Source organism: Mauremys mutica, chromosome 3, assembly GCF_020497125.1.
Source record: "Mauremys mutica isolate MM-2020 ecotype Southern chromosome 3, ASM2049712v1, whole genome shotgun sequence".
Taxonomy (NCBI): Eukaryota; Metazoa; Chordata; order Testudines; family Geoemydidae; genus Mauremys; species Mauremys mutica.
The window spans coordinates 14,939,693-14,953,445 of NC_059074.1; the positions used below are offsets into that span (position 1 = coordinate 14,939,693).

The 13,753-nt window shown below is 40.8% G+C and overlaps 1 protein-coding gene across 1 annotated transcript in view; it reads right to left on the bottom strand.

Moving 5' to 3' along the window:
- Positions 1 to 11,374, bottom strand: part of TFAP2D (transcription factor AP-2 delta) — a 52,728-nt gene extending 41,354 nt beyond the window's left edge. The window contains exons 1-3 of the mRNA XM_045012000.1: positions 11,336 to 11,374; positions 10,011 to 10,508; positions 6,825 to 6,885 (exon numbers count right to left, since the gene is read on the bottom strand). Of these exons, the coding sequence (XP_044867935.1) occupies positions 6,825 to 6,885; positions 10,011 to 10,508; positions 11,336 to 11,374 (598 nt within the window). The remainder of the gene's footprint in view (positions 1 to 6,824; positions 6,886 to 10,010; positions 10,509 to 11,335) is intronic.
- Positions 11,375 to 13,753: the final 2,379 nt, after the last annotated feature.

A 13,753-nucleotide genomic window follows, 5' to 3' on the forward strand; every position in this document is an offset into this window, starting at 1 on the left:
AAGACATTCAATGGAAGGAGGATGGGCACTTGATCAATCATAATGCCAACATCATGCAATTATACTGAAGGGATTTGTGCTTTATAATGAGAACATAAATCTCATTTTAATGATATGGGCTCAAATGCAAAATGTTCAGAGCTAAAAGAAATAAATCAGTCCATTTCTCTTTCACATCAATAACTCCTAAGCATTGTTAGAGTTTGATTTGTTAATTTCACCTGTCTCCTGAACTGTCAAATGTGTCATAAAGAAGCAGAACTGTCTAAAAGAACTCCTAAGACATTAAGGTTTTTTTAAAGCAGAAATTCCCAGTTAACAATCTTTTAGCAAATGTGCCAACTCTTCATCCTGCCAGAGATTTGGGGAAATATAGGTTTCTTTCTTTCTTTCTTTTGGCTTGCTGTGTTCTGCGTATATGCTGAATTATGAGTTTTTGGCACTCTATATTGTGGTTTGTGTTGTGCTGTGTGTTTTCTTGCTGTGTGTATGTGTGTGTGTGTCTAATGATGAGACTTTGGTACGTTGTGTGGTGTGTTTTGTGTTCCCTGTGTTGTATTATGTACTTTTGTCTTCCTTGTGTTGTCTTTTGCACTTTGTGTGTCTCGTTTGCATTAGGTGCTGCTGGGCTTTGTGCTAGTCTGTGTGCTCTCTCTGTGGGTGTGTGTGGGTGTGTTGTGTGCACGCACGCGTGCGGATGGGAGGTGTTGTATTTGACATATTGTATGTCTGGGTGCTGTCCTCGCTGTGTGTGCGTGGCGCGAGATGTGCGACCCTCTTCTACTTGCTTTGTGTGCTGCTGGTGTGTTGTACCGATGTGTGTGTCCTGTCCTGGTGAGCATAACTGCTTGTGGTGGTGTTCAGGTGCGTGTGGTGTTCTGTGCGCTGGGCAACGTGTGCATTGTGGTTTGCACCCTGTCCCAGTCTATGCTATGGAAGTTTTGTTTGTGTGGCTTGGATTGTGTGCCGGTGTGTGTGTCTGTGTGTATGCTATGGAAGTTCTGTTTGTGTTGCTTCTGGTGTGTGTGTGTATGCTATGGAAGTTCTGTTTGTGTGGTTTGGATTGTGTGTGTGTGTGTGTGTGTTGCTACCGCGTGTTTCAGCCATTCACACCCAGGCCGAGCTGAAGCTGTTGTCTCGCGTTAGGAAGCACAAAAGCCCCCAACCTTGCAGTGGAGCAGAAGGTGACATGTAGCAGAAGGTGAAGGAAACAGCAGAAGGTCAGCACAGAGCGGACTCCCCTGCCCACCAGTAACTCCTTCACTGCCCCATGCTACAGCTGAAGCCACATTTCCATGCAGCTCTGACGGAAACGAGGCGTTTGTTCCCATCCCCAAGTTTCGCAGGGAGCCTGATCTTGCAAACGTTAGCGACCAGTTGTGGCATTGGCTTGACACCGCAAGGAACGATTTTTGCAGGCAAACAAAACCGACTCCCTCCCAACCTAACCAGGTGCTTGCCGTTCCCGTGTAGGGCAAAGCAAGCTGCAGGAAGGGGGTTGTTTTTAATTATTAGTATTTATTTTATTTGACGCCTAATAAAAACAAACGCCTAACGCTGCGCGGATTACAGACCCTGCCTTCTAGTGTAACCCCTCGGCCAATGCTTGTTGTTGTCGGTTTGAGATTATCTCGGCTGGAACCGCGAAACCTATTAATTAAACAAGTTATTAGGATTTAATGCAATTCAGATTGGCCTCTGAAAAGAGACAGCCGTGTTAATTACAGTGCATTAGGGCTCGGGACACAATTATAGGTATTACAGGATTATCAAGACTATTGTAAGGTTCTTCGACGGACAAGAGCTGGTGGTGGAAAGGAGGACGGGGGGGCTGAGAACAACAAACGGAGGAAAAGACAATTAACTGAAAGATTAAATTGCCTTTATGTACAGTGCTATATTAGCCTACAGTACAGGATACGCCTGTGGATCCAGATCTTATCCTTTGCTCTTAATTACCTGGAGAAAATAAGTTTCCTTTTAGTGAAAAGTTTCACAACATCATTGTAGAACGATTCATTATCCTTTGTTATGTAAGACCGAATTCGGCTTTTTCGATTTCCTACATATATATTGTATTTTGGATACAGAATAGTACTGGAGAAATATAGGAATAGGTATGGCCTATCTTGGGGTGGGAGAGAGGTGACAGAGAGAGAGAGAGAGAGAAGGGGAGAGGGAGATACAATAGGATAATCTATCTTGACATAGAGAATATTCAGCAAGCAAGCAAAATAAATTCCCTGTTAACTTTCCTGCCAAACAGGTGTTTGCAATTTAAATGAAATAAAAAGCAATAAAGGATATGACCATTCCTGTATCCGCCTAGTTTTCAGTACCACTATTGCAGAGATTACAGAGGCAGTATATGGAAAACACCTTTTACACCCAGATCTAGTCTACCGCTCCTTCCGTGTATGACCCGAGGTATCATAAAGGGGAGAGGAGTATCAGAGGGGTAGCCGTATTAGTCTGGTTCTGTAGAAGCAGCAAAGAATCCTGTGGCACCTTATAGACTAACAGATGTTTTTGCAGCATGAGCTTTCGTGGGTGAATACCCACTTCTTCGGATGCAAGACGTGGGTATCCGAAGAAGTGGGTATTCACCCACGAAAGCTCATGCTGCAAAAACATCTGTTAGTCTATAAGGTGCCACAGGATTCTTTGCTGCTTATAAAGGGGAGAATGTATTGGGGAGCTTCAGTTTGTTGTTCTGTGTTAACATCGCCCCTAAGCGCCCCCCCGCTTAAACTCTCGCCCTTAATGAGTGAGACACGAGGCTGCAGTTTCGTCGTGAAGTCTCTCAAATTAAAATGGAAGATCAGAGAAAATGATCAAGCCGCGTCGAATCCCTTTCAAATTGCAGGCAGCGCCATAAGTAAATACATAAAAGGCAGACGAGAGAAGGGGAAGCGTCTTTCCCATGATTTTATTGGCAGACTTTTGGCTGACTGATGCTTGAGCTTTTAAGAATTTGTATTTTTTAATCAAATAAGATCTGACAGTGTTCCTAGCTAGGCATTAATGCCTCCGCATTCGCATGTCAGTCACCGCTAAGCGATCTGACAAACTCAAGATCTCTGAGAACGCGCAGAGTTCAGATCATATTAATTCCCCCAAAAATGTTTTGATTCAAAGTAGTTGGTATTTTATGTTGCCAAGGGCAATCGAAAAAGAGCAATTGCCGATAGCCTGGCCCCTCTCTCGTCATGGCCCAGAGGCGATAGCAGTATTTAAGCTTCTTGAAATTAGCCTGGGGCAGGAACGAGGGATGATCACAAAGCGAAACAAGAGGTTTTTTTTTTTTTTTGGAGTTTGCCTTCTCGATTTCATAAAACGACTGGGGCCAAATGTCACCGTGTTGTCTTTTTAAATCCAAATATTTGGCGGTGAGGACACCCAAGCGGTGGATGCTTCATATGCAGGGGGGGCTTGGGAGTGGGGGTTAGCGAACAAGCCCCCTCCCCCAATCAAACGGGAAACAGGCTCTTTGGCTTTAAAATGGCAACCTAAAAGGGAAGGAGTCGAACATCATAAAAAGCCTGAGACATTTCCTCGGAAAGTGTCAGAGGAGAGGGTGGGGGTTTGTTGGTGTTTTGTTTTGTTTTAATGATCCAAAAACCACAGACGACTCCTGTAAATAGAAGCTCCGTTTCTTCAAGTGATTTCTTTTGAAACAGGCGATCTGAATATTCAACTTTAAGGCAAAGCTCCACTCTGTATGTACAACATTAATATGATCTCTGCAGAATTTGGTACTCAGAAATATTAACATATCAAAGCAGCTGCCTGAGGCTAGAGAAGCTATCGATACACGAGCAGTAGGTAAAGTAAAGATTATTGGTTCTGATGGTTGGAGTAGTGGAGCTCCGGGCTATATCCTGCACACCAGTAAATGAAAGTGATAGCATGGGGATCTCTGCATCAGAATTGGTGGCAAATATTTTATCTAGCTGGTAATTATCTCGCCACCACCTAAGTCCTGCAAAAGTCTTTTACTTTCCGAGTCTCATTAAAGGAAAACACAAAATCATGGCACCGAACAATACCGCAGCCAGCCAGGATGCGTAATGTCAGACCTGTGTTCGGAGACGGATACAGGGGTTTGCTGAGGCTGTTTTTGATTTATTTGTATTTATTATAATTATGATTCAGGTTGATAAAGAAAACCACGTGGCCTTTAAGACCCCCCCCCTCCCCGAACAATAGAATGACTTCTGTTCAAGGGGAAATTACATGAGGAGTTATGTTATAAAATCTTTCTTTCTTTCCTCGAGTAAAAAAAAAAGCCAACCTCATTTTTTAAAAAATATATGTATGTATTAAGGAGAAAAAAAGTCTGACATGAGACGTTTAAAATATTAGGGAAGCCCCGAATTAATATGTTCTTGATGATGTATCGCTAGAAAAGAAGTCTGATGTATTTATATGGGATACTGTACCGAGCTTAGGTGTAGGATGTTTTGATTATTACTAACACCTATCGCTTTTTTTGAAGTCGTACAAAATATTTATTATGCATTTTTAATATACATTTGAAACGTGTAGACTCGTCTTTGATATCTACCCCCGACTTCATCAAGAGATAGCTCTTGTGCCGCTTCAGTTCGGCATTAGATCAGTGGAGGAAAAAGCTTACATTTTCACGCCGGATTTCCTTTACTATCAATCTTTAAATCCTTGAGCCACTTGATCGCTTTAAAAAAATAAAGTCTTGACTACAATCAGCCACACAGGTAATTGGAAGCTCCTTAGCTGAGCTGGAGAAATTGACTAAACTGGATGTGAGCAGAACGGATATATGAATCCTCTTTCACCAGGGAGATTAGATCCCAGTCAAGTAGTACAGACATAAACCCCAATTTATGGGAATTCATTCACTCCCCGTCTCTCTTTGATAAGGATTCAGCTTCCTAGAGGTCAGATTTGGGTTCAGAAACGAAAACACTTTCTAAGGTATAATTAATATCAACTGAATTGCAAAGAGAAAGAGCCAAGGGGAAACACGCAGGCGGGGGTAAACCCTTTTTATGGACAGATTGCAACAGATAGGAACTGCTAACACACATCCATGTACTAACACATCCATGTGCTAACACACATCCATGTACAAACAATCCCTGCAACGTCCTGAAGTTTCAACCCGCCACGATTCTCCAGTACTACTGCAAACAGAACTGTGGGAGGAATGTTACCCTCAACACCCCTGTTTTCTCCCCCTTTACAGACTTCTGCAGGGTCTCCCCCCCCCCTCCCCCCCAGCGTGATTCATTCCTTTGTGAAATAAGAATTAAATCTAACTTTGGCTCCGAGCCGTTTGGCGGGGGCTACATTTTTAAACCAGGTGATATGTACAGTGTTACGCAGGACAGACTCCAAAGACAACCCCAGGTTGGAAGGAAGAGGCGAGCGCCGGGAAAGATTGCAATTACTGGAGCTGTTCTTTCAGCACCAGAGGTAGTGTCACCAGCCTTCTCCATGACCCCCCCCACCTTTCATCTACCGTCCAGATTGCTTTGAATAACAGCCTCTCACCTGGCTTTTTGTTCTCTCAGCTACCACGTTTACACTACCAGGCCCCGGCGTGTTTGTGCTGTCGGGTTTCATTGCTGAACGTTATGCTAGTGCCAAAATCCTTTGTAAGCAAATCACTCTTGTTTAAAATACAAGTGGATTCAGTTGTTATCCACCCCACCCACCTCCCGCCTTTTTGTTTTGGGCTAATTCTCCCCTCCCACAGTCACTGGGTCAAGATTTACAATGCTCCTTGCCACCGAACTGGGGATTTCAGTCGGTACATCGGATAATACAACCAGGCGAAACAATTCGGAGTGACTCACCATCTGTGTCGGATCTCTGTCTATGTTTAATACTAGAGGTGGTTTTTGTTTGTTTGTTTTTTTCAATGCAATTTCAATGGCAATTCGTTCCCGGGTGTATTTTATTTTTTATTTAAATCTATAGTTTGTCCCCGGATCTGAATAATAACATTGGTTTTATTCTACTTCAATAACACTGCACCTAACAGCATAATGAATAAGAACGGACTTCATTCAACAGGAAGGTGAATAATGACGGGAAAGAATATTACTTTCCAAGACGTAGGGTGGGTCTTTGACAAATCCCTTATATTCGTTTTATTCTGAATACATATATTTCTGATAAGCATGATCTTGGGATACAGTATGTCTCTATATTGGCGTTGAATATATGGGCCTATGAACAATGCGGCCTATTTTTTGCATCTCTTAGTCAAAACAGATTTTCCCCCCTCAAATAGTCATGAGCAAAGTATTCCGGAAAGAGAACAGAATTTTCCTGCTAATTTAGACTTCAGATATTTTCAGTAGCAGATGGAATCAAGGGCGGCTTTACCCAGGCAGCTAACTACTTTGTCAATCACTGATTTATCAACCGGTCTGTAACACTGACTTATTTATTACATTCATATTTCCAAAACTCTCGCCCTGTGCATAACAGAGCAGCCTGCAAATTTAACAGCCAGGCGCTAGAGAGCACAAATATTTTTAAATCAAAACGAGAAATCTACCCGAGAAACGGGGAATTAATGAAACAAACCGAAACCTCGATTCGCCTTTAATTTCGGAGAGCTGCCATGAAGTGGGGTATTTGTAAATTACCGATGCGCTATAAAACCATCAAGACACTACATTAGTTTTAACGTGCTTCTCTTTACATTGAATTCATCAATAGGTTTCCAATATATCTGTAATATGCTTACACAACAACAGATAGAGAGAGACATAGGGTTTTTTGTTTTTTAAAAAGTCAAATATAGGAAAATATTTTTTTAACTTGCTTACCTCTCCTTATCACCCCACCTTGGCTGTTCAGTACTAGCCCACATTGGGCCTCCACCGACCCCTTAAATTATGAAAAAAAAATCAGTCAGATACCAAAACGCTTAAAATTAAGCAGCGTTTGTTTTTAATACGGAGCTCGGTCAATAACGACAGTAAAGACAATATTTCAGCAACACATTTCTAAAATGGGATTCAAATTACCTGACAACTCCGTACAATATCTCAGTCTAATTCCTTAATCTTCCACTATCCTAGGAAATGTATTTTTCACAGAATAAGTATAATGTTCCTTGCTATTTAGATATATTTTTGCCTAGATAGATAGATAGATTTGAGAAGTGTATGTGTATGTATATAAATAGTCTCTCCGTGTGTGTACATGCATACAGTGTGTGTGGGTAGTGTATACACAAAGAAATTCTCCCAAATATCTGTTGATCTAAACAAATAAAATCTAAGCAACAATGCAGCTGTCAATAATTCTACGAGATATCAATCTCTCTCGTGCTCTATATATGTGTGTGAGAGAGAGTGTACATACATACACACACCGTGTGTATATAACATAGCCACTCATGCGCTATGTTCAAGAGAATATATGTTGATGTGTGTATGTGTGTCTTGGCATATCTACGAAGAGGTTTGTATTTCTACACATCTCTTCCTTATATTTACTCTAACTCATAGTCTTATTTTTAGATCCAATTCCTTTTTATACATATTTTTGATGGGGATCATGAAAGGTTTAACAGTTCTTTTATATATATACTGGGGGAAAAACACAGTGGAAATGTGGTAAAGACGCATTTTCCTTTACAAACAAACCAGATATTTGACATGAAAGAGTCCTTTAAGGGTGTTAACCTACTCAACAGCCCGTGAACAGTTAAGTAAATGCGGAGGGAGAGCCGGTGCATAATAAAACCCCCACTTTACAAAACAACCTTTACAGTCCTGGCGCTCTCCCTCAGTTTCACCATATTGGCGCTGGCCTGTAAGACCCTCCTTTTCAAGGCTCTTTCTTATTTTAAGTGTTCTGCTTTAAAGTGATTATGAAATCAATATGAAAAAAAACTTGGCGACTGAGCATAAATTAAAGCGGTGACGGGAAAAGGTGTGACAGTTTCCTTTGTTGTCCATGGAAAATCTTTTTAGGGGACTGAAAGATGCCACTCCAGCCCCAAGACTGTTTGCATCTGTTAGGCTGACTTAAACCGCCCTCTAAACTATTGGACTTTCACTTAACATTCTGTGCAGGGGAAAGTATATTTACATTTGTTGCATTGGAAATGAGGCATATGCTGATGACCGTTTTAAAAAGAAAGACGGAGGAGAAGGGGATACTGGTTAGACCACCGTTTTGATTTATAGTATGCCTGTCCTCTCTATTTCAGTTTACCACCAAAACACCTCCCACTAAACACATGGTGAAATTAACAAGCCCGAAAGTGTGTTTTGAAGCAACTAAATACATACATTCAATTTCTCCCCGATGAGTCTTTTCTATACCTCAGTATATTTCCCTCTTCTGTCTGGAAATAGAGGGGGTGAAAAATAAGTGAAAGGGAGGGTACCAAGATGTAAGAGGGGGATCAGGTTTATTTTTAAATGTATTTTGATCAAATGATGAACTTTTTACCCTATTTTTTCCAAAGCTGTTTATTTCTATCTTTTTAATAAAAATGAATCTGGAGCTGCCTGCTTAACCAAGTTTTATTATTTCTATATTATTACGATTTGTAAGGGAAACATGTTGTTTGGTCGGATGACATTGCATAAATGACCAGTTGAATGGCACTAAGTCGAAAATTGGATAAAGTATGGTGCTCTTTTGCACAGGATTTAGGCATTGTCCGCTGCCTTGCAAACGTTCTTAATCCCCTCTTTTGAAAGATACAAGGCTTTGTGCCTGGCAAAGAAAAAAAATTTGTACAGATACAAAAAAATCAGCAGCAGACGTGGTTATAAAAAGGAGTAAATAGGTTTTAGTTAGGCTAAGAAGTGAATGCCAGATTTGGGGGTTGGGAGGGGTGGACATAAGGGGAGCCTTATGGAAAATATATTTAAAAAATGCCCAGAGAATATACAATTATTTAGTGAATTTAAATGTAGAAAAATCAAGATTTATAGAGTTTCTCCTCCAAAGGGATCGAACAGATAATATTCTTTGGTTGGTAGTATTCCCTCCCCCCAATAATCCCTTGCTCCGAGGTAAATAGAGGAAAATCTTTCTAATGAGGCTCTTCTTAGTTCTCCAAACTTCTGGTTTTTTTTAGAGCAGCTGACCTCTATGTATGGGGGAAAGGACAACATAGCGTGCATTGTGGGAATGGAGGCAAAGACTGAGGGGAAGTAAGTACAGTGTAAATACGGTTAAATCCGTTTTAGCCTGGCTACATCTGGAGTGAACCCGGTTCCTGAGCTTGTTTTAAGGGAAAGTATTTGTATTTGCCTTTTTAAAAAAAATATGTATTGTTCTAAATGATAGTTTTAAAAATACATTTGAACTTGGGACAGATAGGCGGCTGGATATGAATTCTTAGCTGATAGTAACGGATTCATAATTGACTATAAACTAGGTTATCTACATAGATAATAGATCTGCATCCATATCTATATGTCTCAAGACCTTCACTATTTTACTGTCAAACATTTATTTTATTCTTTACTTTTTGCTTTAACATTTCATCTATCGCAGCTAAACTAAGGAATATCTGCAGAACACCATGAGATTTTTTTTTTAAATATCTCATAGCAGAGATATTTTTTCCTGCCGTTTCTCCTTCCCCCTCCCTCGGTCTATTTGGATTTTTATATGTGTCCGCGTGTTAATTAAATATACACATTTACCACAAACGATAGGAAACAGAGAAAAACGGATTTAGATGGATTATTTTGTAGCCATTTCGAGTGCCTTTGGTTTGGAGGGGTTACACACAAACACACACACACACACACACAGATCTCAAGATTAACTGGCCAAACCGCACCTGTTTCAACTCAGCCACCACCTAAAACGTTAATCCAGGTGTGAGGTTATTTGTCCGGCAAGAGGACTACATGTTTTTAGTTTTGGACCCTGGTAATGGTTCTCATGCCTCCACCCTATGTGATCGGTGTGAGAGCGATCCTGAAGCGAAGAGGCTATGAGGATGCATCATCGAAAGTATATTGCATGCTATTTACCTGCAAATCGTCTGTCCCCGAGGCTGCAAGCCCGAGGCTTGGTCCTGGTAGGAGTCTTTGATCGGGATGCATCCCATATTGGGACCCATGGCTCATAAGAGACAGGTCGTGGCGCCGGTAAGCATCTAAACACCCCAGCTCTCTCCTCTGCTCGTCCAAGCAAGAGGATTTGAGAGCCCGGGCGTTGTGCAGGTTAATAAAATCGGTGGGTTCCCCATGGTGGATCTGCTGGTAGTATTGCTGCGAGTGGTGGAGAGAATTCAAGGAGTAAGCGTCAGGGTTGACTGCCGGGTGGCCGTGTTGGAACTCGTAGTGGAAGGACTGGTGGTGAAGTGGTGTGTACTGGTGATTAGTGGAGAAATACGGGGAAGCAAACTCAGTGCCGGTGGTGGAGTAAGTTAGAGGCGAAGAGGAGGAATAGGCGACAGTTGAGTTGGCCACAGACTCCAGACATCCAAGCTGCATCAAACGATAGCTGTTTGATCCGTCATGACGTATCTGAAAGGAAGAAGGGAAAAGGAGACCCAAAAACTGGAGGTTTGTCATTTAAAACACCGTGTGCGACTCTGCCCAGCACCCTACCCTGCATAGCTTCCCCCCATTCAAGGCGCCTGGCTCCAAGCCGCCCCAAGGTCGCTTCCCCAACACCTTGGGCGGGTGTCATGCAGGTCTGTTCAAAATAATAAATAAACACCCGAACCTGCCTTAGTACAGTCGAGCAAAACGAATCCACCGCGCAGAAATACAAAAAAAAAAAAAAAGGACCACAACCAAAAGTACTGATCGCAGCCTCTGCTATCTGGGAGTGAAACAAAAAGTCATCGCGCAGAAGGGCTTTAATTCCACGGGAACACCCAGAAGGGGGAAAAAAATCTCGCCCATGTGTTATAGAGCGTTCCACATCTAGAGAGCTAGCGGCCGCCTTCTTGTGTTTGGAACCCCGGTTTCTAAGGCATCCCGTCACATTGTCCCCCTGAAATGTTCCTAGAGGAAGGCCAGGCTCCATCCTTGCCACATCTTCCCGTTTCTGGCGATTTAATTATTTCCCTCCCAACTTCATTATATTATTAGGGGTCTTATTCTGTTTTCGTGCTGGGACTGTTTCGACGTGGTAATGAGTTGCTCTGGCTGGTGACAGATGTCATAACGAATTCTCTCCCTATACTTCTTTAAATTATCTCTGAAGCCGGATTATAATTAAATGTAACGGTTCACTATGGATTAAAAAAAATGGAAACAACCACAGAGGCACACACGCTCACACCCATGCACACACACACATCCATGAACACACACACACACACACACACACACACACAAAATACCTCTGCTTCGTGGACTAGTCCTGGAAATGTAGTTGACATTTTGGGTTCTCCGAAAAAAGGCTCAGGATAAAATTCTCTCTCAAAAAAAATCAAATCAAATCAAAATAAATGTAAAACATCCAAACTCCTTGTATCCCCACCCGGTTTTTAAAAAATCTATATCTACGAGAGAATTTGCAATGTATCTGCATAGATCAGATCGCTTTCCTTTTCCATGCACCACCTTAAAAATCTGTAGGAACAAAATTTTCCCTCTGCACAAAAGCAGCTCCCTGGATCAGATTTTGTACTTGCTGGGTATTTCTTTGGCTGATGTCGTAGGTCCCTTGGTAATATAGAAGTTTTGAAAATTAAGCATCAGCACTGAGAACTGGGAGGACAATAGATAGAGGAGCTTCATCCCAGGAGACAAGGAATAAATATTGTATCTTCGCCTAATAAGGAACTGTAGGTTCTTTCAACATTTTTATACAGTTTTTCCTCCACTCTTTAGAATGCTTTTTTCTCACACAGGCTAATATGGGAGCTAATCTGATCGAAGGGGGCATTTTGAACACATTTTATCGGGAGGCTATAGATCTAATAGAGATAGTAATCTATATTAATTAAACCGTCATTTTAAATAGGTAAGTGTGATCCTTCCTGTTGGTTCTACTGCTTTTAAATATAGACCCAAATAAAAGAGTGCACATTTTTGGTGTGTGTCTTTAGCTGTATTTTTCTAAATTAAAACAATGTTGCTGGGCTTGATTTTTTTCTTACGTTTACATCGAATTCAAGTCCACCCCACATCTCAATCTTTTTTTTTTAAATAAAGGCTATCTAGCAGGCAATCTTGTTTTTTTTAAATAGCTTTTCAAATAAATAGTTAGTCTGAGACCATAAAGTATAATTGCAGTGAATTTTTTATACACACACACACACACATCTACCCTACATATAGTGTGTATATATATACACACATACACTAAATATACACACATATGAAATATGAGGGAAAAGATGGGTCTGTGTGAGAGGAGGATGGATCTTTTTCCATTTAAATTAAGTTTTATTTTTAGTTTTTTAAAGAAGTGCTGATACATTTTATTCGTGGAAAATTAATTGAGGCTGGATAGCACTGTATTGCACATATGAAGGTTTTACAAATATATTTATATATTTATTTATTGACAGTGGTAGGTTGGGTCTGAAACACACTTGGAGGAAGAACGAAGAAGAAGACGAAGAAGAAACGTTCTATTTAGAACGAGAAGTATCAAAATATAAACGAACGTTCTAAATCGAGCACAATACTGGGAAGTTGTAAACGTTCTGAGAAAGGTTCCTGGCCAAATGGCATTTCCTGCCGATGTATGTCTGCTGATGGCTAGTTTCTACAAATTACAAGCCTGGAGTTAAAAGAGGGTATAACTCGCTTTTAATTGCCATTTAATTTGGTTTGCTTTTAAGTGTTTAGCTGCAAAGGTGTCTTAATAATAAGCCGCAGGCAAATAGGCATGTGGCTTTTTTTTTAAGGTCTAGTTTTGGGGAGGGTTTACTGGTATCTGTTCATGCAGGCTAACAGGACCTGTCATTCAGCCCTCTTTTCTTTATACAAATGGACAAAGGCACACGACTAGAATCGAAATGCATTGTCTGAGATGGAAAAGTGCGATTATCCAGGCGTGCACAGGGGTCAGCAGCAAACACTTTTTAGCACGCCAACGTTTTATTAGTGGGTTCATCTTGGCAGAGTTGCCCCCCACCCATTCTCCTTAATGGAGAAGGAGGAGGATAAGAGGAAGGAAGGGCATTTTATTAACGTTTTTTCTTTTAATAGGGAATTTCGACACTGGTTATTCTAACGTAATTACTGAGATATCAAAGATCCCTTTTTTCCCCCATGTTTGATATTCCAGGAACGATTCCACATGCTAGCAATAGCTGGACTTCTCAAGAGTCTGGTAGACAAGATGATGAAATAATGTGGAGTAAATAAACAAGCTGGACTCCTTTAAATTATTGCCCCACTCCCAATGAATGAAATATGAGTGTACAGTAAACACACAAACAATAGGGCATAGACCTAAAAAAGTTAAGACACCTTGAATAAATACTTCTGACGTATAAATGACTTTGTTTCTTCTTCTTCTTCTTCTTCTTCTTCTTCTTCTTCTTCTTCTTCTTCATCATCATCATCATCATCATCATCATCATCATTCAGACACAAAACAATTTCTCAACACTCTTTAAAGGTAAAGATTTTCCCGAAAACGATGGTTTATATCATCATTAACGCCTAAGGATGTTATTTCTGTCGCATACGTTTGTTTTGATTATTGTTCCTCCGTCGTAATTTATATTTATTAAAAGGATTGAACTACAAATAAATACAACAAATAAAAAAAAAACATAACGGCAAACGCGATGGACTAG